Source organism: Sceloporus occidentalis, unplaced genomic scaffold (genome assembly GCF_023333645.1).
Source record: "Sceloporus occidentalis isolate IW3139 unplaced genomic scaffold, rSceOcc1.0.p SCAF_4, whole genome shotgun sequence".
Taxonomy (NCBI): domain Eukaryota; kingdom Metazoa; phylum Chordata; class Lepidosauria; order Squamata; family Phrynosomatidae; genus Sceloporus; species Sceloporus occidentalis.
The window spans coordinates 123,267,240-123,291,424 of NW_028316984.1; the positions used below are offsets into that span (position 1 = coordinate 123,267,240).

General features: G+C 37.7%; 1 protein-coding gene across 1 annotated transcript in view; it reads left to right on the top strand.

The window, feature by feature from the left end:
- Positions 1–24,185, top strand: part of EHF (ETS homologous factor) — a 64,037-nt gene that overhangs the window by 8,600 nt on the left and 31,252 nt on the right. Inside the window, exon 2 of the mRNA XM_089523498.1 lies at positions 20,649–20,748. Coding sequence (XP_089379624.1) covers positions 20,652–20,748 — 97 coding nt within the window. The 5' untranslated portion in view covers positions 20,649–20,651. The remainder of the gene's footprint in view (positions 1–20,648; positions 20,749–24,185) is intronic.

Below are 24,185 nucleotides of genomic sequence, written 5' to 3' on the forward strand. Positions count from 1 at the left end.
TAATCCTTCTGCATGCAACCAGTCCTCTTCTGAAAATTAAGGTATTTTAGGCCCGGGACAGACCGACCAAAAGGGTGGCTTGCCGGTGGCCTATTTTCTTCCGGCATCCCCCCAGAATAAAAAGAACCTGGAAAAACTGGGTTCTTTTTCCATTGGCAGGCGGACGTCATGAGTGTGCCAATGGCGCACTCGTGACATAAGCGACACGCAGCTACATGTTTATGCTGCGTGTAGCTTACATCAAAATGGCAGCACCTGTGTACACAGGTTGCCGCCATTAGTCCACTGCCATGCCGTGGTAGGGTTAGGGACCATTCAGTTGGTGCGTGGTCCCTAAACCTAGAATTGGTGGCAGCACAGTGCTTTGGGACCATCTTTCCCACTCCTTAGAAAGAGCAGATTAGGGTTAAGTAGGTTGTGGTAATCCAAAATATTCTCATCTCTTATCTATTTACCCCAGCATCTTTGAGATGTAAACTGATACCTTTGGGATATTTTCACCTCTTTTCTTCCTACCCTCTTAATCTCTCACTTCCAAAATGTAAAACTAGTTTAGTTCCATGTTAACTTAGCAGACTTCCTATATCTAATGGCATTCTTACAATAAAGCCTTAGTTTGTTTCTTTAGCCATTGGTGTTTTTGCTCCTAATTCAGAATTGCTAGCTGCACTACACAAACACTCACATTTTTCTGCAGCTGAGATGCATGAATGCATCTGTTAGATGTTAATAAGGTGCATCAATCTGAGCAACATGACTCATTTGTGCATTCTGTCATCCCACATCTCATAAAGATTTGAACCCACAATCTCTCTTGCTTTTGTTGAAATGGTAGCACTCAGGTCATTCAGTGACATTGATGAGTAGTTCAGGAAAAACAGGAATGTCTTTGCTCAACATATAAAAATATGTCACAAGTATAATGATGGAGAATATCTCTTTTGGCTTTTAGAGAGGATTAAATCAGTCCTTCATATCAATGCATATCAGTTTGCACAATAGCTAAAACAGAACCACCATATTTTTTAGTGTTACAAGCAGGAGGCTTTGCAACCATATGAGGTCATCTCTCATGACTAAATAGGAAGGCCAATATCTAGAGTTACAGAACATCAGCTGTTTCATATACTCAAGAGAGTTGTAGGGTGCATTTCTGAAATAGTAGCTCCCTGTGCCATATGGCAGGCCGCTTCTGAAATGGAAGGGAGCTCTGCCAAGTGGCTGGTAATCTGATATGGAGTCTGCTGTTCAAAGGGGAGGAAAGGAGGTGGGAATATGCCACTTCCATAGGATTGCCAGGTGAAAAACAGGACAGCATTCCTGTACCTTTAATACTTGGGTAGAAATGGGAATTTCATTGGGTGTTGCTTGTCATGTACACTCCATGTGTTGAAATTCCCTGTCCTGCACAATCATTAAAGGCACAGGAGCTCTGTCCTGTTTTTCATCTGGCAACCCTACACTGCCATGAACAAATTTTGGCAGCAGTACCTCTTGGGATCTTCCCTAAGTACACAAATCTTCACCAAATCTGAAAGTCGTAGTTTCATTGGAGGCTAAGTCCAATATCCAGTGGGATAGTTCTGCTCATAAAGCTGCTTCTGTTAGCAGGGCAGTGAGGAAGGTTATTTTCTTCCCCCACCAAAGTGGTTTTAGGAGGTCTTCAGGGAGGAGTGGAGAGAAAGGGAAGAAAGTTCTGTTGGAGCAAAGCATTCAGTAATGTGATATTGGATGTAGAGATCCTAACCATCTTAACATAACTGGAATCTGTTAATGAGTCAAGAGCCATGAAGCTAATTCTAGCAGAGGTTGCAACATGAATTTAATATACAATAAGTCCAGGTAATTAGGCTCTCTCTTTAAGAGGCTGGGTGCATGCAAACCACTAAATATCAACAGTAAAACATACACTCAACCCTATTGCCAGGAAAATGTGCATTTAGAATAGAAAGATGTTATTAAGAGAGGAGCAATCTTATTAATGAACAAAAGAAAATATAGAACATTATCATTTGAGTTGGGTTTTTATCTTTACAGTAGTAATAATAAGCATAAGACAAAAAGAGTAATAGAAACAATTTTAAGAAATAGAATATGACAAAAAAAAAGAGTTTAAAACTTTGCTTAATTTGCCAGGTTCGATAATGATTTCTAAATTCTGATCATGAAGTCAGAAGGTATCCTCAGATTCTGTTGGAGCTAGAGCACATGGAGAATAACTAGGGTTCCCAGATGTCAAGGCCCAGATTTTCTTCTCTAGTTCTTGGGGCAAAGTTGAAGAATCTCAGAGTGAGAGTGATATCTTGAAAAGTGTGTCATTGCATAGACTTGTTGTTTTCATTTGAATGATATACTCTGCGTAGACAACCAGTGTGACATAGTTGTTTGAGTGTTGGACCACAACTCTAGAGATAAGGGTTTGAGTCCCAGCTCAGCACTGAAACCCACCAAGTCATATGCTCTCAGCCTCAGGGGAAGGCAAGGGCAAGGGCAACCCTTCTCTGAATAAATCTTGCCAAGAAAACCCTATGATAGTTTTGCCTTAGGGTCGCCATAAGTCAAAAATGACTTGAAGGCACACAACAACAATAAACTCTGTGTAACTGTGGTTCACAATTTACCATTCTCCTGGTGGTGCAGTGGTTAAATGCCAGTACTACAGCCAAAATGTTGTGAGTTTGATTCCAGAGGGCTCCAGGTTGACTCAGGCTTCCATCCATTCATAGGTCACTAAAATGAGTACCCAGCTTGTGGGGAGCAATTGACTTACAGATTGTAAATCGCTTAGAGATTGCTGAGTTCACTATTAAGTAGTATAGAAATGTAATGCTATTGCTATTAATAAAATCACCCTCGTAGCATCACTAGGGTCTGCCCTCTGTGACATCATAAGCAGCCATTGCTAGGTCTCAGGTTTTGGTCCTGGTATCTCAAGAATAGTCCAGGGATACTCATGACAGAAGAATAATAAATAACATCTGATAGCATTATCCCTCCATTGTCTGCTACTACAAATGAATATTTTGTTCCTGATCTATGTAGGGGGGGGGGGGAATTCTGTAAATTGGTAAAATTCACCTTTCATTCCCCATGATGTGGGCCAGTGGGAAGCATATGAGTCACAATTACTTAGAAGCTGGAAGGTGGGGAGCCATACTTCTTACAGGAAATATAAGCCCATTAGTGAGTAAGACTGGTTTCTCAGTACGCAGAGTAACAGACTGATCTGGATAAACATTAATCTCTCTCTGGGAAGGATTGTCCTCCAGCAGTGAACAAAGGAATCTTTGTCATTTATGATAGTCATACAGATACTGGGAATGAGTTGCATTTCTCCCTGGATGATCTTTGCTTTCCTGTGTTTTTTATAGGATTGCCAGGTAAAAAGAAGGAAAGGGCTCCTGTACCTTTAACAGTTGCATCGAATAGAGAATTTCAGCAGGTGCTTGTCATGCATGCCCCACCTGATGAAACTACCTGTTCTGTAGAATCATTAAAGTAACTGGAGCCCTGTCCTATTTTTCACCTGGCAACTCCAGTTCCTGGAGAGATATAACCTTATGTAAAACTCAGCTTTTCTGCTGAGTTTTACATCTTGCATTTACATGAGTCAAAAACACCTTTCTTATAAAACTGTCTTTAAGTGAGTGACTAAATTACAAGACAGTGTAATTACCCTCTCATGTTATATAAAGACAATATAAAAATCAGCTGAGATGTTGTGGTTAGATGATCTTGTGCACCCAACATAATTATCTCACAATTTTTAATGGTTTTAAATAGAATTTATTATTACAAAACTGTATAAAAGATCCATATTCATTTTTTTCATCTTTCTTGTGCAATTTAGGAAAAAAATGTAATACATATAAAGTAACTGACTATATGGAGATGGGCATGCTGACACAATTCCAAAACTTGATCCATATTTTACTGCAGTCTTGAGATATTTTACTTCAGTTTGCAGTTTTGATCGCCTCGAGTATCTGTAAGATTGAGCGTTATTTGGCACAGTCACCTAGTAATGCTATTTAAAGCTGCTGTTCCTTCTTCTACTTCTTCCTCCTCTTCTTCTCCTTTCTCTCTCTTTCTCTCTCCATCCCTTTACAAACACACACATTAAAATGCCCTGTCTCTATATAAGGATGGGACCTGTTTAAGTGCGGCACACAGATGCCTGAGTTCCTTTCTCTAAAAGGTTTGCTTGGCTCTGTGTGTGACTTTTTTCAAGCAAAGTGGAAAGTGTACCTTATGTTTTATTCTATAGACATATTTTTGTTGGATTTATGTTTAGTTATTGTATGCTACCTTAGATCCCATATTGGAAGAAAGGTGGGATATGAAAACATACATGTATGTTGTTATTTTGTGATTTTAATATGTATGCTGTATTTTATTATTTTTATCCCTATTAAGTCACTTTGGGGGCCAGTTGGATAAAATGCCAGGTACACATTTAATTTTAAATACAATACAATACAATACAATACAATACAATACAATACAATACAATACAATACAATACAATACAATACAATACAATACAATACAATACAATACAATTTATTTTATAAATTATTGAAAAACTCTTCAATAAAATTTTAAAAATCCTTTTGCCCTGTTAAAGTATGTGTAGTACAGTGGGTTCTCAGTATATGCTCGAGTTTGGTTCCAGGCTCCCTGTGGATACCAAAACCTGTGGATGCTCAAGTCCTACTAAATACAGTGGGGTAGTAAAATGGCACCCCTTATATAAAATAGTAAAAATCAAGGTTTGCTTTTTGGATTTTTTTTGGGTGAATATTTTCCAACTGTGAATGGTTGAATTCATGAATACAGAATTCATGGGTATGGAGGGCTGACTCTAATTGTGTTTGAATGCAATGAATGTTTAACAGTGTTTAAAGATAATACCTTAGGTCAGACAGGGACTTATTTGTTGATACAGGAATGAACACATTTTATCCCCTGTTAATCTGTTTTACCCTCTCTTTCTAATATGTAGTATATTTTTTAATTTTTAAAACTGTTTTAAATTATTGTTTTAATTGGATCGTTGTGAAATGCTTTCAAAATTTTATACTACAGATTGTTTAAACTTTTGCTTTAACTAACATAGTCAGCAACTTTTGGCTATTTATTGAGGAAAAGCAGATTATAAATCAAACCAATCAATAAATAGTAATCTATTAAGAATCACAATGATTCTGAAAAAAAAACCCTAAGAAAAATAAAGTTTGTTGTTGATATACCTAAGCAACAAAAGAAAAGCAATTTATGGATAAGCATAAGTAAAGAAAACTTTTATTTTAAAAAAGCTTATTCTAGCTGCTAAGGGAGTGTATTGGATGTATTTAATAGGGATTCTAATGCCTATTAAATAGTTATTCTGGTTCAATAACCAGAATAACTAGTTAGTTAAAATTCACTCTAAATAAACAATCTGAATCTAGTGTACTCTGTTTCTTTCCTGGCCTATAACTCCAAATCTTGGAAGAATCTTTTCTGGCGTTGTATTCCAAAAAAAATTAAAAATAAAATTCTAAGGTCTCAACAGAAAGAAAATTGATTGTAGAAGTGAATGGGGTTTTGCTGATTCCATTCCATATTGTTCTGTGCTTTGCTTTGCCTTGTCTTAACTTTTACTCTGCTTTATGTTGAGGTTTGTAAAATTGCAGTTTGATCTTATGCCATTTTATGCTTGGTCTTAAGCTGCAATGAGTGTGTATCTTCTAGTACAGCCTTAAGTAAGTTTGTTAAGAAGTAATGCACTTTGATTTCAGAATGACTTATTCCCATGTAAATTTACATACCGTAGGTCTGAGCCTTAATCATGGTGTAGGACAGATGAAGTTAATCCCAGCTTTCAGTTCCTTCTGTACATTCTTGCATTTCAGCATCCCTTCTTCCTTGGCAACCATCTTTGGTATCATGAGCACTTTACAGAGTGCCCAAAAAGGGTGCTCTGCTGGTGCCCGTGTTTGCTGCGCCAGGGAGCCGCAGAGGACAAACCACGCGATTCCCTGGCACATCAAAAAGAATCCACAAAAAGCAGGTTCTTTTTGTGGTGCGGTTATGACGCTGCAACGTCAAAATGGCGGTGCCCATGTGTATAGGGCGCCGCCATTTTGACGTACCCAGTATGTCCTAGGGGTGAGGCCTGATTGGATGCTGTGTCCTCGGCCAACCCCTAGGATGTACTGGGGGCATGGCAAAGGCCTGTGTAGAATGGGTCAGGGTAACATCAAATATCCTGTTCAGTCCTGAAGTCCTCCAGGTGCACTGAGGGCAGTCATTTTGGTTCCAGTCTTGATCAGCAGCCTAGCTACTTCAATTTCAATGAAGTCAAACCAGCTCTGTGTATTTATTTATTTATTTATTTTTTGCCTAAGAAAATCCTGTGAAATTCATGGGATTGCCATAAGTTGGCAGGTTTATTAAAGGGATCACACACACACACACATCAATTTAAACAGTTGAGTCCCACTGGCCTTTCCCTTGTCTTTTCCCCCTCAGGGTTATTATCAAGAAGAATTGCTCTTCTGAATTCTATGAAAGAAGAGCAAGATACAAATATAACTAAAATATATTCTAGTACACTGTGCCAGCAGGCATTTTAGGATTAATCAGCCAATGGAATGTGTAACTGCCATTAGTATGGAAAGATTCACGCTGTTTAGTGCACTTCCTTTACAATGGTACATTGTTCCTAAGGATTTGGTTGCTGGATTTTGCCGTAGTGCTGCTTGGCACACTGAATTTCGCCAACAGTGCAAAGACGTTTTCTGTAATTTATAACATGTCGAATGAAAGCATGTGAGGGTTGGTAGTATGAGAGCTGGTTATAACTGCAAACCTACACCAATGCCTGAAACAACTATTGAAAAAGCCCTTTTAACATTACACAATCATAGCACTATGATTCCTCTTTAACAGATATGGCAATACCCTATAGAATCCTGTTTTGTTTTGTTTTAGTTTGGTGAGGCGCTAGCGGTCTCTGACTGAGAAATCTAAACCTCTCTAAATCTCACCTCTCAGAATTCTATAGGATGGAACCACAGTTACTAAAGTGAAATCACAGCACAATAACCATATAGTGTGAAAGATCCTAAAGTCAGGGTCAAAGCCTGCCAATGCCGCCACACCACTGCTACCTTCTCCTAAGCGTGTTTCTCAAATTTTGTTGGATTCCTTAGACACTGCTCACAACATGCATTCAGCTCTCTTCCACATCTTCACTTTGGTACAGCAGTAGGAATCATGAGGCCCTCTGGATGTTGTTGAACTCCAAGTTACAGCAACGTTTTCCTGCCTACCCAATGATGAGGAATGCCAGGAGCTGCAATCTAAGAATATCAGGAGGGTCTCAGTAGTTAGGGAGGGTTTTCAGTCAGACAGTCCACAGCCAGCCAATATTTTATGTCACATGCCTGAAACCTTTTACAAATTGGAAAACAGAATTTCCAGTAAATGTACGTGGCCTGTGTTTTAGTTCGGCGTATCAGTCACAATTTCTCAGTCACTTTGAACTTCCCTAAAGTGCTGCTTCACCTCCCATTATCTTTTCCCCAAACAAACTCTGAATTACCACTTTTCTCATTCTTCCTCTCATTCCCACACTGAGAATTAAGGGAAGCTAACAAATGCAATCCAAGGCATGGTACAGACTGCCCAAATGCAGCGTACTCCCGGCAATACTAGGGTTAGGGACAGCACACCAACCACATGGTCCCTAACCTTAAAATGGAGTGGTGGCATAACAATGGTGGCATCCCATGTACACGGGTGCCACCATTGTGACATGAGTGCCATGTGACGTCTGTATGCGCTGCACATCACTTATGTCACAATGCACCATTGGTACACTCGTGACGTCCACCCTGAGGCACAAAAAGAACCCATTTTTTTCTGGATTTTTTTACTCTGGAGGGAAGCCATGTGGTTTGGCAGCTGTGGCTTTCCTCTGGAGGGAATTAGGCCGCTAGCAGCCCCCCCTCCCTCTTTGGGGCAGTCTGTACCATGCCCAAGTCATGTTAACTCAGAGGCAGGTCCAACTGAATTCACTGGAGGTTACCCCCAGTATTGCAAGCGAAGATAACAACGTAGTTCAGCAAGTGATATATCCTACAAATAATTTCACTTTCACTATTTTCTTCCATTGTCTTTCTTGTGATGTTGTTGTTTAAAGGATGTAAAACAAAAGATAAAATTCAAAACAGGCTTTCCCACAAATCCTTCACAACTAAAACTCTGATTCTGTCTACACATTTCCTGTGTCCTAATCTGCTGCTTGGGTTCTGGTAAATGGAAAAGTATAATATCAAATACAGTCATATCGGATTGTTCATCTTCTTTAAACAAGGCTGTAAGGCAACTCAGTCCAGTTGCTAGCAAGCAGGAGGAAGGCGATGCTATCCGTTGTTGTTCTAAAAAATAAATAAAACCTAGTAAATTCCTATGAAAATATGATGGAAAAGCTCTCTTTTCAAACTAGCTAAGGCCACAAAGTAGATCCATTTCTCTGCTTTTGTTTTTCAAATAGCTAAGCAATCCAGGTTTGGTCTGAGCTGTTATTGGACTTAAGCAGCAGGTGCAAAATAATTATATATGTATATGTATATATGTGTGTGTGTGTGTAAAAAAATACAAAATGGCCATGCTGCCAACTCGAATGAAAGGTAGGCTTATTACCTTTTGGAAGGTACTGTGAAGATAACAGAAACCCATGCCAACAGCTGAATTAACAGCTTTATTTACGGTGGTTTTTACTTTGACAACCTGTTTCCAGTTTTCTGACATATAAATGCTCCATTGTATTATTGAATCCGGTCTGATTTTAATAAGCTTCCATACAAAGCTGGATGGGGAGCTATTTTGAGTCCAAGCAATGCATGGGGGAGGGCATTCAGGCAATTCTGATGACAAATGAAATCTTTTCTTGTCAGAGGAGAAACTGTTAACTTTGCATTCATGGGGCTATAGCCAGAGGAAATTGGCTCACCTTTGAACTGAAATCAAGGCCAGAAGTCAGTCATGATTGTGTTTGTATGTGTGCACCTGTCAAATTATGGTGACCCCATGAATTTTGTAGGGTTTTTTTTTTAGGCAATGAGTTTCAAAAAGTGGTTTTGCCAGTTCCTTCCTCTAATTTTGGCCCCACGTGGTGTGTACCAGGCCTCAATCAGACCAGTGCACCAACTTTTTACTTTCCAAGCTATTCAAGTCTTTGTTCATTGTACAAATGGCATCACATCAACTTTGGCCTCAAGTACCTGCAAGGATCTGTCTCTGATGTGACCTTGCTCATTTGAGTAGCTCACTTACATGAATCATTTTTTCCTCTATAACTGATTAGGTGCTTAGATTATCCAACTGGTTCCTGGTGAGCTTAAGTACATTTGAAGCACTTATAAAATTTAGTATTTTTCAAATGATAAATATTAGATTAGAGCAATGGTTGTCAACCTTTGGTCATTGGCTAACACATTGTAAACTGCTTAGGTATTGCTTAGCACTATAAAGCAGTATAGAAATGTAACTGCTAGTGCTCTTACTATTCAGATGTTTTGTACCTTTGCTCCCAAAGTTGACCATGCTGGCTAGGACTTCTGGGAGGGTAAATCCAAAATATCTGGAGGACCGAAGTTTGAGAACCATTTGGTTAGAAGCAAGCTAACAGGAAAGCACCAGATGAACTCTCTTGATATTATCTTTCCCCAAGAATAATTATTAAAAATGCCAGAATGAGGTCAGGAATGAAGAATATGTCTGGGGATAAAACCCTATATTGAATAAATCTGACTTCTGAATACACATGTACAGTGGGCCCTTGGTATTTGCTGGGGTTTGGTTCCAGGACCCTCTGTGGATACCAAAATCAGTGGATGCTCAACTCTCATTAAATACAGTGGCATAGTAAAATGGTGTCTTTTGCATAAAATGGCAAAATCAAGATTTGCTTTCTGAAATTGATATTTAAAAAAAAAAACATTTTCAAGCCATGGATGATTGAATCTGTGGATAATGAATCTGTGGATATGGAGGGTCAGCTGTATAGGACAGTGCTCAGAAAACTTACTTTGGGGACTGTGGCTCCAAGTTCCTTTTGGGGAAAAAGTGGGATATAATTCAAATAAATAAATAGCCTATAGCAGTGTTGGCTGCACAATTTTTTCCAGCTATGGTAAAGGATCAGGTTGGCAGTATTTAAGCCATTCAGAGAAACTCATAGAATCTGTAGGCTGGATAGTTCCATTTGCAAAGGAAAGCAAAAGGAAATTATCCACATTACCTGTTGGCAGTGTAGGAGTTTCTCTTAGCAAGTACAGTGGGACCTTGTTATCCGCTGGGATTTGGTTTCAGGACCCCCTGTGGATAACAAAATCTGTGGATGCTCAAGTCCCATTAAAAATAATGGCACAGCAAAATGGTGTCCCTTATATAAAATGGAAAATCAAGGTTTGCTATTTGGAATTTATACTTCTTTGGAATATTTTCAAGCCATGGATGCTTAAATCTGTGGATAAAAAATCCGTGGATAAGGAGGGCCAACTGTAAAATGTTATGAAAGTTTATATTCAATCTAATCCACATAAGTGCTACATGGTTCTGCAAAAACGTATCTATAAATGCATACTTTTCTTTTTAAGGTGATTTAAGCTAATGGGCATCAGTAAATCTCCCGCAGTGAATACTGCTTGTGCCTTACTTGAAGTTCATGTGTGCTTTGCTTAAGGAAATGTTCTATTTGTTCTGAGTCTATGGCAATTGATTGTGTGATGATCACAGCAATTTCTGGAACTCTGACAAAAAGAATAATCTTTCTTTCTTCACTTTTTCTACCTTTCAAAATCTCTTTTCTGCATCAAGGATATCCCAGTGTTTTTCTGTTTTTGAGACAGAATGGGCAAAAGGGCACTCGAAGATGGCAGCTTCATAGATATATACAATGGCTTTGAAAAAGCAGCTGCTTTATTATTACTTTTACTGAGACTTTAAAAAGATGCTGCTGTTGAAATAGAAGCCAGAGGTAAAAGGCACATGTATGGTGTGTGTGTGTGTGTGTGTGTGTGTGTGTGTGTGTGTGTGTAGGAGAACTGTTTCAGAATTTCCCTTCTTGCTTCAGCCCCCTGTCCCACACCATTCTGGCATGCTATTTTCTGCCTTCCCAGGAGTCTCTTTGGGGGTGAGACATGGGGAGGTATAGGGGAAAGGAGGAGACAGGGAGCCTGTTTGCAAAACTTAAGATCCAAGCCACTGGATTTTATATTCATTACTATTAACTTTTAAAGGCTTTGTAAAGATTCTAACAATAATAAAGTCACGTTTGTGCTGCCAAAAAGATATTAATCTTTTCAGATGGAACAAAGTGTATGTTATTTGGAAAAGTTATGTGTATTGGTAGTAATATAATGCAATTATATTCTACCCCAGTTTGCTACTTAAATGAGTTTCCAAACCCAGCTTCTTCTAATCATCTATATGTCCCTATGGTCTTCATCCATTTAGCTTTCTCATTATTGTATATCCAGCTACTGATTTCCTTCTGATTATGGATGGGTAAGAATTCCATTTCCATTTGTACTGATATTTTTTTTAACCAAATTTGCAAAATTTGTATTTGGGAATAATGAAATAATGACAGATTTTCCTTCCCCCTCCTCTTCCCCACTCCTCAATTTGTGCCTTCAAATCAACTCCAACTTATGCAAACTCTAATGTAATGTAGTTTTTTTTTGGGGGGGGGGCAATATTTATATAGAACAGGTTTGCAAATGTCTTTCTGTTAGTCTGAAGGAGCGTGGCTTGCCCAAGGTACTAAGTAGGTTTACATGTCTTAGATGAGATTGAAACCTTGTCCTCCTGGAATCCTAACCCAATACTCAAACCACTATGGCACACCGAGTCATTCCATATTAGAAGTGTGTGAAAATTTCACTTCAGTTTCATTTTGAACAAAATTACCAAAATCAACAAAATATGAACATGGGAGGCAATGAACATGACAGATTGGCCCATCATTACATCCAATTTATGCTTCATGTGTCTGTTGTACTCACTCTCTGATTCTTTATTACAAGAATCAGATTCCTTACTGTTTTTTTTTTATCACTAACCAAATTTTCTTCACATTTTTTCTCATAACTTTCTTATTGCTATGCATAGTCCTTGTTATTTTGTCCTGTCATCACTTGGATAGCAAGAGGTGGGGTGCAGTGGGAGGACACACTATCACAAGACTGTATAATGCTATGTGAGAATTCATCTGCACGTAGTTGTTGTGCCACATCAGGAAGAATCATGCCTTTAGAGTATTATCTGTTGGGTCTGGGATGACATTGACATTGACTTTGACTCAATAAATCTTTCACATGATTTGCATGTGATTAAGGCGAGGCTGTCTATGCAGTTTGGAGCATATTTTCTTCTGCCATTCTTCTGACTGAATGTGTCCATTTTCAATAACTCATTTGTGAATGCTAAGCCAGTCCAGAGTAACCCAGGTGCTATTGTGATAAAAACAGACATTTAATTGCCTGAATTCTTCATAATTTAGTGATATGTATTGGTAACAGGAAGGTGAGCACAGCCCTCCTACAAGAATGTTTTGCCAATATATTTCCTTGCTGCAACTTGATAATATGTGTGCATTGTGTGCCTTAAGTCATTTTTGACTTTTGGAAACCCTAAGACAAAGCTATCACAGGTTTTCTAGGCAAGATTTGTTCAGAGGAGGTTTGCCATTGCCATCCTCTGAGGATGAGAGTATGTGACCTTGCCCAAGGTCACCCAGTAGGTTTAATGGCCAAGTGTGGAATTGAACCCTGGTATCCAGAGTCGGAATCCAATGCTCAAACCACTATGCTGCACTGGTTCTAAGTTGATAATATCATTACTGCTTATGAATGAGCTTGCAATGAACCACTACCCTTATCGTATAATAGAGAATATATTCCAAAAGTAAAGGAATGAATGAGAACAATGTTACTTTCTTGTTGTACTTAAGGGACAATTTCTAATCTATTGAAAAAATATTCTAGCTACTTTAAAAATCTTTTATTTAAGGGCAGGTAAGAAAGATTTTCTTCCGGTTACATGTTGCCCTCTTAGGAATTCCAAGAGTTTTGTTTAAGAAAGTAACTAAAAAGTAACACAACCAATGATGGCTGCTGGTTCCCATGTTAATGGGGTGACAGATATGCCCTGGGTTTTACAGCTGCCCAAAGTGATGAAGTATATCTTCCAAACAGGTTCAGCGCCTTGAATAGCTCCTTTAAAGTTCAGTTTGAAATCTGGAGTAGATTCACCAACTCACTGATGCCAGCCACCATGGTATACAACTTACTTCCCAAACAAGCAATGAAAAACTGTGTTGAATTACTTTAAAAACACTGTAATCATAATTAAAATATTTTTTAAAAAAACTTTATTTAGCATTGATTTATATGCTGCTTTGTTTTCATATCAGCAAATCGGTTCTAATGGGGTTCATTTCCCTCAGGAGCAAGTCTTTGGTATACTAATTGGTTTTAATTGTCCATTCAAGTCCAGGCTGCTACATTGGTCTAAAGAAGTGAGAGTTCTTGTGATAGAAATCCATTTTTAGAGCAGCTATTTGTAGCAAAAGTTTGGATCTGCACAAGAGATTTCCCATTTTAAAAAAAACCCACCATGGGCATGCTTTTCTGAAATGAATCTATAGTTGAAATGTGAATTTTCTCCTTCTTTTAATTTTTGTTTTGGACTTACAGTGCAAAAGTACCACTGGGGCTAACTGTGATTCACTGGTGCACTATAACTTAGTGGTGGTTTATTTTTAAGTGAATGGAAGATTGCTTTTCTTTTCTTTTTCTTTTGTTCTGATGGAACTAGATTGAGAAAGGAACCCACTCAAGGGTAAGGATAACTTTCAGTGGATTCCTTTTTGTTGGACTGTGCAAGAGTAGACTGATTTGGTTTGAGAAACATTTGGTTGGATCAATTCAGATCCAGTTTGTACCAACAAAGGTGCTGAATCCAAACTGAAATTTTATTTTTTTTCCAAAAATATATTTTTATAACTGCTATTGACTAGAATTGGGAAATAAAATGGCCATACTCCCCCCCACCCAGAAATGCATGTAATTTGGAGAAAAAGAGCATGTAGAAATGTTATTTAAATACAGAGGTAGCTGAAGGATTTTTGTGCTATTCCTATTTAAAGATTTTTGTTTTAAAAATCTAGGATTTTAAAAATCACAGTCAATCAGCACAGTCCTCAGTCCTACCAATTTTGGTGCTTTTCCCATTGGCCAGTCCTCATAGTACTAGGGTCAGTGTACTAGATGCCCTAAGAGTGTCTGTTAGGTTGACATACTGTACTGAAAATGAAACAAAATAAAATGTTGGAAAACAAAACGATAAAACAATCAGATTTGAGGTACTGCACTGAAGGGCACATATTTAACACTTACTGGAAAAGGTGTCCCTATACTACGCATCACTTTTTCTGCCGTTGTATTGTGCTGTCTTTTTGTGTGCTGTTTAAGTCCACTGAGATATACTATGTGTAGAGAAACTAATAAAGCTTCAAATACAGACAGATCTAACAGAAGGATAGGGAGAGCACCTACCTTCCCCACACTATAACTGAAGATGTTGCAGAGACCACTTGTCCTGGACTGGATGCTAGAGCTCTCATTGAGCAAAGTTCACTTCCTTTCCTCTTTGAACCCTATCATTTTCCTGATCCAGTTAGAGACACAATGTCTCAATTTTTTATTATTTTAATGCAGCTTGGTGGGTAGTTCACTGTGGCTGCATTTGCACGACAGAAATAATCCAGTTTGACACCACTTTAACTGACATGGCTTGGTGCTCTGGAAATCTGGGATTTGTAGCTTTGAGAAATATTTAGATTTCTCTGTCATGGAGCTCTAGTGCCACAACAGACTACAAATCCCAGAATTCCATAGGCTGTAGCCATAACAGTTAAAATGATGTCAAACTGCAATAATTCTGCAGAGTGGCAGATGAAGCCTGAATTAGCTGATCCAGATCTGAATTTGGCAGATTCGACTACATTTGGACTCAGGAACCAAAAACAAGCCAGAGTGTCTATGTAAATTTTATTTCACAGGCATCATTTCTGTGTGGTTTGTTTCTTGCTTTGCAGCAGAGTCTGGGGGAAAATTAGAAGATAAACTCTTTTTTTCAGACTGATTGATTCAATTATTTTCATCTTATATTTTAATCACACCATTTTGCAAGTAAACTGAGTGTTAAAATACAGTGCACAACTTAAAAGGTTTTAGTTTTGGAGTTGTAATTTCAGAAAATTTTCATTTGAAAGTTTGAACTGAAACTCATACTTAGATAATAATATGATAATAATAATGTTTATTTTTAGGCTGCCTCTCCCTACAATAAAATAAAATAAAATACATGCATAACAAATAATCAATTACATAATCCCCAACCCTCCACCAACGTGAAAGAAAAACAAATATAATTTACATAGTTTAAATAGTTATAATAACTATAAAACAATTAAAAATGGGCAATGGAGTTGAACCACGGGCAGACAGGGTTAGATCAAAGAGCATGCAAAACTGTAATACAGCATACAAGGAATCACTTTGATAAACAACAGCTGCAGTGTTGTCGCCTCTTCAAAAATCCAAATTAAAAATGAAACATACAACACTCTGGTAATCTCATCCAAAATCACTGCCATTCCTCCAGGAGATATTTGAATTCTGAAGGATGAGACACTTATGTAGTGCTGGATGTCTAGCAACAGAACAGTGGAATCCAGCACTGTGTGTGTGTAATCTACTCATCCTACTAATGCCCATAGAACTGCCCTCCAAATTTGCTACATACAGGATTTTAGGTTACAAACTTTTATGAGGTCTCTCATAACCAATGCTAAACCAGTTGGATGATATCTTTCATTACCACTGACGAAATAATGACACTGAATAGTTCTGTACATAATCAAGACAACAGGCAATTTTATGATGCATATGTATGTTAACTATTCAGTATAATTTCACAGAATTGCAGATGTGTACCCACAGATTTCACAGACATGCATATATGTATATTAACTAACAAATGCATATAGTATTCTGCAAAAACAGGTCAGAGTTCATAAGGCATTCCAGGTTATCATTCTTTTACATAAGATGCAATGCTACAAGAGCATCAGATATATACATAGTTTCAATATATAGTCTGAAGATTATGAAGTTGAAATGTACATTTTGGTACACATATAAATGGGAATGAAAGAGCTACCTCACTAGTTGTAGTGATCACCCTATCCACTGTTTTGGGGCATCCTCTATGGCAAATTTCTTCTGTTGCTATTGAGATTGAAAGGGAACTATTTGTTGCTTCTGCCTGCAGTTCTCAGTGGAGTGTGAAGTCAAAGCTGTAGCTACAGAAGTGTTAAGAAACCAAACTGGGGTAGTTAGCATATACTGCTGTTTTATTCAAGAAATAAAAGATATTTATCAAATCAAATTTGAATTAAATCCTAACCTATTTTTATGAAATATAACAGAAGACTTAAAAGGAAAATTGAATCAAGAAGAAGTGGGCATTATTTTATACATGGTTACAACAGCTTGCCTAACATTTGCAAAGCACTGGAAAGAAAAAAAAGTACTTGTCTACTTGAAGAATGGACTTTAAAATTAAATGATTTATCTATAATGGACAAATTAATGATGATTATAAATGGGAAAATAGCACAGCAATTTCTGATGCTGTGGACATGAGAAGTTTTTAAACAAAAATAAAATATCTCATTTAGTAGCATATAAGAAGTCGTCTAAGAAAATCTAATAGGTTTGTCTATTCTTTATTTTCTAAATAATAATATAAAAATAGGATTTATTTATATGCCGCCCAATCACTGGAAATCCAGGCGGCTTACAATAGAGGGGATAATACAAGGCAATAGCAACAAACAAATGTAACATAGCAATGCATTAAACAATAACAATAAAATATTGAGATGCATAGAGGCTTATATGTATATATTTTGCTATGAGAAACTGCTGCTTGATACAGTGCTGGAGAGAAGCTGTATTTAATAATAATAATAATAATAATAATAATAGAAATCAAACTGGGGTAGTTAGCAGATACTGCTGTTCTATTCCAAGTCTGCTTGTTAATATTCCTAGCATAGATAATATTGTTCTGTATAGAATATTTTTAGCGCTATGTTCTGCCTGTACTTCCACTGTGAGGTAGGGCAGAACTGAAGCAAGGAATAATGGTTCCTTTTTGGTCTGAATCACTACAGAAAGAACTGATGGGCTGCTTCAAATAATGTGGCAAGCTGGTACTAAATACATTCAGGGCATGTGTGCATCAGCCAAATGAACCAGTGCAAGGACCAAATGCCTGATTTGACTACTTCATATGAAAAGGGCAGTTCTGCAGTGAATCTGGGCCATCCCTGCATTTAATTGAAATAAAAATCTTCAACATTTGCTGCAAATCTTCCAAGAAAACCCAGAGCACTTGGGACCTATGCAGGGTGGCTTTTTAGCCAGTGTCCCACTGTGCTGCCCACTGCCAGCAGCAGTGCAGGTCGCTCCTGCTGAGGTCGCAATGAGGTGCCCAGCTATATGATCACTGCTGGGTGCTTTGTTTCTGGCCTCAGAGGGTAGTACTGTCAGGTACTGTGTAAACAGCTGCCCAGTGTCACGCTGGAATGCACAGATAATGGGGGGAATTTGGGGCAGCTTGGGGCCAGAATCCTCCAGCAGGTTAGAGTATTTGGGCCAGTGCAGACCCACTCATAATCAAAGTGACAGTCACTGATTTGAAACAAATGTAGTTCTAGGAAAGTATGTTCTGGATTATTATCATACAGTAGGTCCAAAACACATTGAGAAATAATCCATTTTGAGACCTCTTTAACTGCCCTGGCTAAGTGTTAAGAAATTCTGGAAACTGTAGTTTTGTGAGACAGTTAGCCTGCTCTGTTGGAGTGCACTGCTACCACCATAAACTATAATTCCCAGAATTCCCTAGCACTGAGCCTGGGCAGTTAAAACGGTCTCAAACTGGATTATTTCTGCAGTGTGTTTTGGACCATAGATATCTATGATCCTGTGTTCTGTAACACTTCTGTTAATTTGTACTGGTGAAGGAGAAGAAATAGTGCCTTGGAAACATTGAAAAATCGAAGTGATAATCAAGTATATCTTTTTTTACTTTGGAAGAAATTATTTAAAGGAAAATAGATTCGCAGAAAAGATGCCACTATTATATTGTAAGGGTCCAACTGAAAAGATTATGATCATAATGTGAACGTCACTGTGGGAGTTTATAACAAATTGAGCTTTATCAGAGTTCAATGCTGGGTCCTGCCATATCCTCCTAGATATAGATATCCATGGAACTCTAAAATGAAATAATGTGTGTGTGTGTGGGGGGGGGGAGGAGTTATTTCATCCAGTGTAAGAGGTGGCATCAAATTAAGTCCATCTACATCACAACTGAGTCCTGTTGAAGTGAACAGATTAGTCAAGTTTATTCATGTTCTCATAACTGCAGCCTGTGGACAGCTGGTAGTTTTTTCTGGCAGGGAGTATGGGATTGTGGGTTAGGAAGCTCTGCAACTTCTTATCTGGCTGTTGGTTGGGGACGGGCTACCTTCCTCTCATTCTTCCTGGGAAAGAAGGGAGAAACTCCCAATGGTCTTTGCTCTTCTTTTGTGTGGTTGAGTCACTTCTGTACTCCAAGTTGTTTGTAGCATCAGGCCATGGTTAAACACCTGAAACTTTAGAATGTTCTAGAATATTTATGACCACATACTGTACAAGTTAAATCTGTTACTTTTTTAAAAAAAATTAGAAGACAGTAAACCTTGAAAGTTATTCAGTACCAGGGTCAGACTATTAAGGAAACTTTGGAACATTCAAATGAATTAAAGTCTTAATAGTCATATTTAAATATTGCCCTTTACACTAGTAGAATAAAAGATGATAATTTGTGCATATTATTAGGTCACAACAATGAGATTCAAATGGAAGAAATGTCAAAGGAGACTTAATGTTGGTCCTATAGGGCCCTTGGTGTCTTTTCTTGGTGTCTTTTGGTTTTAAAATGTTTTTATCTTTATATTGCTTTAATTGGTTTTTATTTCTTCATCACCTAAGGAGCGCTTGTGGGCTGCGAGGCAATACCGAAATACTTTAATTAATTATTTGATTAATTAATTAATTATATTGTAGAGCAATTGTCATTCCAAAGCAGCTTTTGACAAGGAGTCTTTCCACCTTTAGTGTTGTTGTCTTTAAAGTTCTGTTAATTAGTTCTGTTTCTCTATTCCCCTTTATGCAAAGAATGTCAGAATTTTCATAAGATTTCCAAACATGTATATGCGTGCATACACATGTGCACGCACACACACACATACACATGCACAAACAGATTAACATAGGAAACTGTGGGAAAGATCAGATAATGACAAAGGCCAGAAATATATGCTCTGGCTTTGCATCCAGAGTTTTCAGTATTCTGCTCAGAGGATCCTCAGATTGAAGGGACAGAGCAGGAAACAAACTCTTTTCTGATTTCCTCTTCTCCATGCAGCATTCTGTGACCCATAAAAAGTTGCCCCAAACCAGTGTGGCATTGGGAACTGCAGGCAGAAGAGGAAACTGGAAAAGCCTTCTCCAGCTTCTTCCTTCAGAGGGAAACCTCCTCAGGATTTCAGACCCCTTTTTTTGCGGAAGAGATTATTAGATGCAACTGTGAGTCTCCACCACTAATGTAGGGATTCCTATCTGAAATAGGATTGCTTCTATTTTTTCAGTGTATCTTGGTGTAGTAGTTTGAGCATTGGATTATGACTCTGGAGACCAGGGTTCAATTCCCAGCTTGGCTGTGGAAACCCACTGGGTGACCTTGGGTGAGTCAGTGAGTCACTCAGTCCCCCAAAAACCTTGCAATAGGTCCACGTTAGGGTTGCCATAAACCAGAAATGACTTGAAACAACAGACTGACAATATATAATTCGGTAGATAATTCCTTGTTTTCATTTCTCAGCAAATGGCTACTTCATTTCTATGAAGTTCTAATTTGACCCGAGTGAGAGCAGTGCATCAGAGATCTCCCACTCCTTATTTGTTTCTCAAAAACAATAACAATTATATGGGAACATTACTAATGTGAAAATAGACAAGGCTGCACATGATTTGTGTGTGTGTGTGTGTACATGTGTGTGCGTATGTGTGTGTGAATCTAGGTATAGTTTGGAGAAAGAAAAAGTCAAAGGGCCCTGATCACATTTTATCACATAAAGAAAGTAACTGAGAAAAAAAGTATTGTATTCTTTCTCCTCCACCCTCCCCCTTTCAAATAGCAGAGAATATGTACCAAGCCTTTCTATTCAGCTTCCAGTTGTTCTTCTATGGATGGGTGGCTATAAAAACTTGCATCATCCATATGAAAATCAAGCTTGATAATGTTTTACCGGTAGGAGATTTTATTTCACCCAGAAAGGGGCTGTGGCAACATGTTTCGAACATGGTCTGTATCGACTTGTAAGATACTCATTTGGTTTTGATGAGATTTTTTCTGGCCTTTCTGGAAAAAGTGTTCTTTTAGCTAAAAAGTATTTGCTTCATTTACAGATCATGATTTTAGAAGGAGCTGGCAAAATGAGTCTCAATTCTGCCACAAGTCTTCTCCATGAGCTGCCGTCCTGGACTGATGGATATCCACCATGTAATGGTAGGAAGAATTCACCATTGGTGATCTATGGGTAGCTTGAAGAACTGTGTCTCTTTCTTTTCCCCATATCATGTATGGAAAAAAAATATCCAAGCTCTTTTATATTTTATTGCTATGGAATTGTTTGTATCATAATTTCACTATTTTTTTAAAAAAGCCAGAACTCTTATACTACTAGATTCAAATGTCAAGTAATCATTATAAGGTATTATATTTTGATCATTGTAGTATGTTCATATCCATCCATCCTTTTCCTCAGAGTCCTTGGATTTAAAAAAGTTAGTGTTGCTTTCTGCAAAGAATATCAGTAAAAACTATAGAAATCGCACTCCTATATACACTATATATTTTAAAACTTTTATTGTAGGATTTGCATAAATGTTAACATAGGCCAAGTCATTTTTATCAATAGATGTGAACCAATTTCAGTGCAGAATGAGTTATAAACAACAATAATAAAAGCAACCATTGTTATGATAATAATAGAAAAGATAAGATAGGATATAGGTTTGTTGTTAAGCATATTATCAAAGATTCAGTGGTTCTGAGGAGAGTATATTATGCCAGTTCCACAAGCAAAGGGTTGGAGTGTGAAGTCGAAGGCTTTCGTGGCAGGCATCCATGGTTTTTTTGTGGGTTTTTTGGGCTATGTGGCCATGTTCTAGAAGAGTTTATTCCTGATGTTTTGCCAGCGTCTGTGGCTGGCATCTTCAGAGAATGCTTGCCTGGAAAAAGTGGGTCTATATATACTGTGTGAGCCTGGGAATACAGGAGTGATTTGCATGTGTATTGTTCTGTGTTGATGGTAGGCCTTAATGCAAAAGAGGATTAGTGTCTGCTAATTGGTGATCATTATCTGCTGGAAAAGCCCCTGACTCTGAATGGTTTCCTATTTGCATTTGCTGAGTCCTTATTCTCTGAAGATGCCAGCCACAGATGCTGGCGAAACGTCAGAAAGAAAATCTTCTAGAACATGGCCACATAGCCCGCAAAACCCACAAAAAACCAAAGGGTTGGAGGTTTCAAGAGCTGAATATTGTCATTAATTTATTCAATGAGAGGATACCAACATTCCAGACATGGTTTTGGGTTCATGTGTGTTATAGTGGGTGACATTTTATCTGATAGTTTCTCCATTAAATATACATCCAACACTCTGTTTCACCAGTTTTCAAGGGAGTGATTCCCTACTTTCCAGTTTTTAACAATTTAAAGTACAGTGGATGGCCAGCATGGTGTAGTGGATTGAGTGTTGGACTACACCTCTGGACAAGGGTTCAATTCCCAGCTTGGCCATGAAACCCACTGGGTGACCATGGCAGGTTGCATGCTCTCAGCCTGAGGGGAAAGCAAGGACAAACCTCCTCTGAACAAATCTTTCCAAGAAAGCCCCATGATAGGATTGCCACAAGCTGGAAAGAACTTGAAGGTACACAACAACAACAATTAGAAAAAAACATAGAAAATATACACTATATTTTAATCTATCCCTGACATCAGGAAGATTGTCTCTCAGAATTCTCCATTCCAGTTCATACTGCTAAGTTAATACTGACTGGGTGAAACTTAAAGGTGCAACCTGTGGCTAGATGTAATTTTGGGTGAGGCAGAAGAAACCTTGTTGTTTGCCACTTGACAGACATAACCAGCAGTCTTGATTTCAAATAGGTCAGATATATATATATAGGGCAGACACATTAAAGCCTGTTGTTGTCCTTATTAAGTGCCAAGCAATTAAAAGTTCCTAGCTCTAATTTCTGCACATTAAAATGTGATCATATCAGGGCTCTAAATACATGAACCTGGTTCAGTTTATATTTTCTTGCAATCAAAAGACTTTCACAGCACTACACTAACTCTGGTGAAAGAATTAAAAAATGTAGCAATTGATCCAATTCCTCCTTACAGTTTATCATATAGGAATATTTACCCATTTTTTTTAAAAAAAAATCTTTCTCCAAAATTGGAGAAATAATTGGTTATTTTTAAACTATGGTTAAGATTGTCTTTGTGGGTTTTTCGGGTTATGTGGCCATGTTCTAGAAGAGTTTCTTCCTGATGTTTCACCAGGATCTGTGTCTGGCATCTTCAGAGATGCTGGCGAAACGTCAGGAAGAAACTCTTCTAGAACATGGCCACATAGCCTGAAAACCCCACAAAAAACTATGAATGCCAGCCATGAAAGCCTTCGACTTCACTATGGTTAAGATTGCTTGCAGAGACTTTCCTAATAATTACACAATGTGTTGTTTAAAAGCTATCTGCAGACAAGAAAAAGTAATCACTGTTGGTCATTATGCTATGCTGGTTCTTGTTTTTAATAGAGTTAAGAGTTTATGAACAGAAGGTAAAGTATTTTTTGAGATGGTGGAGAGGAACACCTGTAAGAAATCCTAGCAAAGAAACTGCAAAGCACATCCCAACATCTTCCAGAATAGTTTTTATTTCCTATTCTGTTAATTTTATTCAAGATTTTTAACATCAATGCTGACAGTCTTTAAGACTGATTATATATCATTATGCAAATATATAAATCAATTTATATAATTAGTAATTAAGCTTATTATAAATATAGTTACAGATAATAGCTACAGTACAATTATGGTGTTTGCTATATTTTATTGGGGGAGCTATCTGGCAGTTTCTTGTTTTTGTTCTTCCAAGGAGATAACTTTTATTTTCTTCTTTCTTTCTTTCTTTCTTTCTTTTTTTCTTTCTTTGTTGTTGCTAGTGAAATGCTCAAGTAATTTTTAATTTACACATTTTCTTGTGGAAAAATATGTTTTGCATCTGGCATTTGTCTTTTTGCATAAGAGAGTCTCCTGCACAGACGACATATTGTATGCTTTAGCAGCAACATTTATAGGTTGCTTTCTAATTATAATTAATTAATTAATTAATATATTCCAAAGGAGAAATTAATTTCTTCTAGGACAGGAATCAAGGCAGCTTACAATGAGTAAAAACAAACAGCTAAAACAGCTAAAAACAACAACACATATTAGTACACAAGTTTAAAAACAATTAAACAACAACTTTATTAAAAGCACAAAGTTAACACAGTCTAAAACAGGTTGAAAACATAATTTTAAAAAGATTCAGGCATGGGAGGCTTACTAACCAAGAAGTGTTGGCAAAAAATCTTCTCTGTTTATCACCAAATATGCCTGAGATGTTGCTGGAATGAAAAGCCTCCCCTGTAGATTTTAAAGCTCGGTCTCTCTCTCTCTCTCTCTCTCTCTCTCTCTCTCTCTCACACACACACACACACACACACACACACACACACTGGTTCAACAAGATGTGAATGAATCTAGACTCCTTGAATTTGTACACTTTTGTTTCCTATTCTTCCTTTTGTATTACTCCTTTTTGCTTTTAGTTGTGATTTGATAATGAGGGTTACTAATAACTGTTGTTGTGTGCCTTCAAGTTGT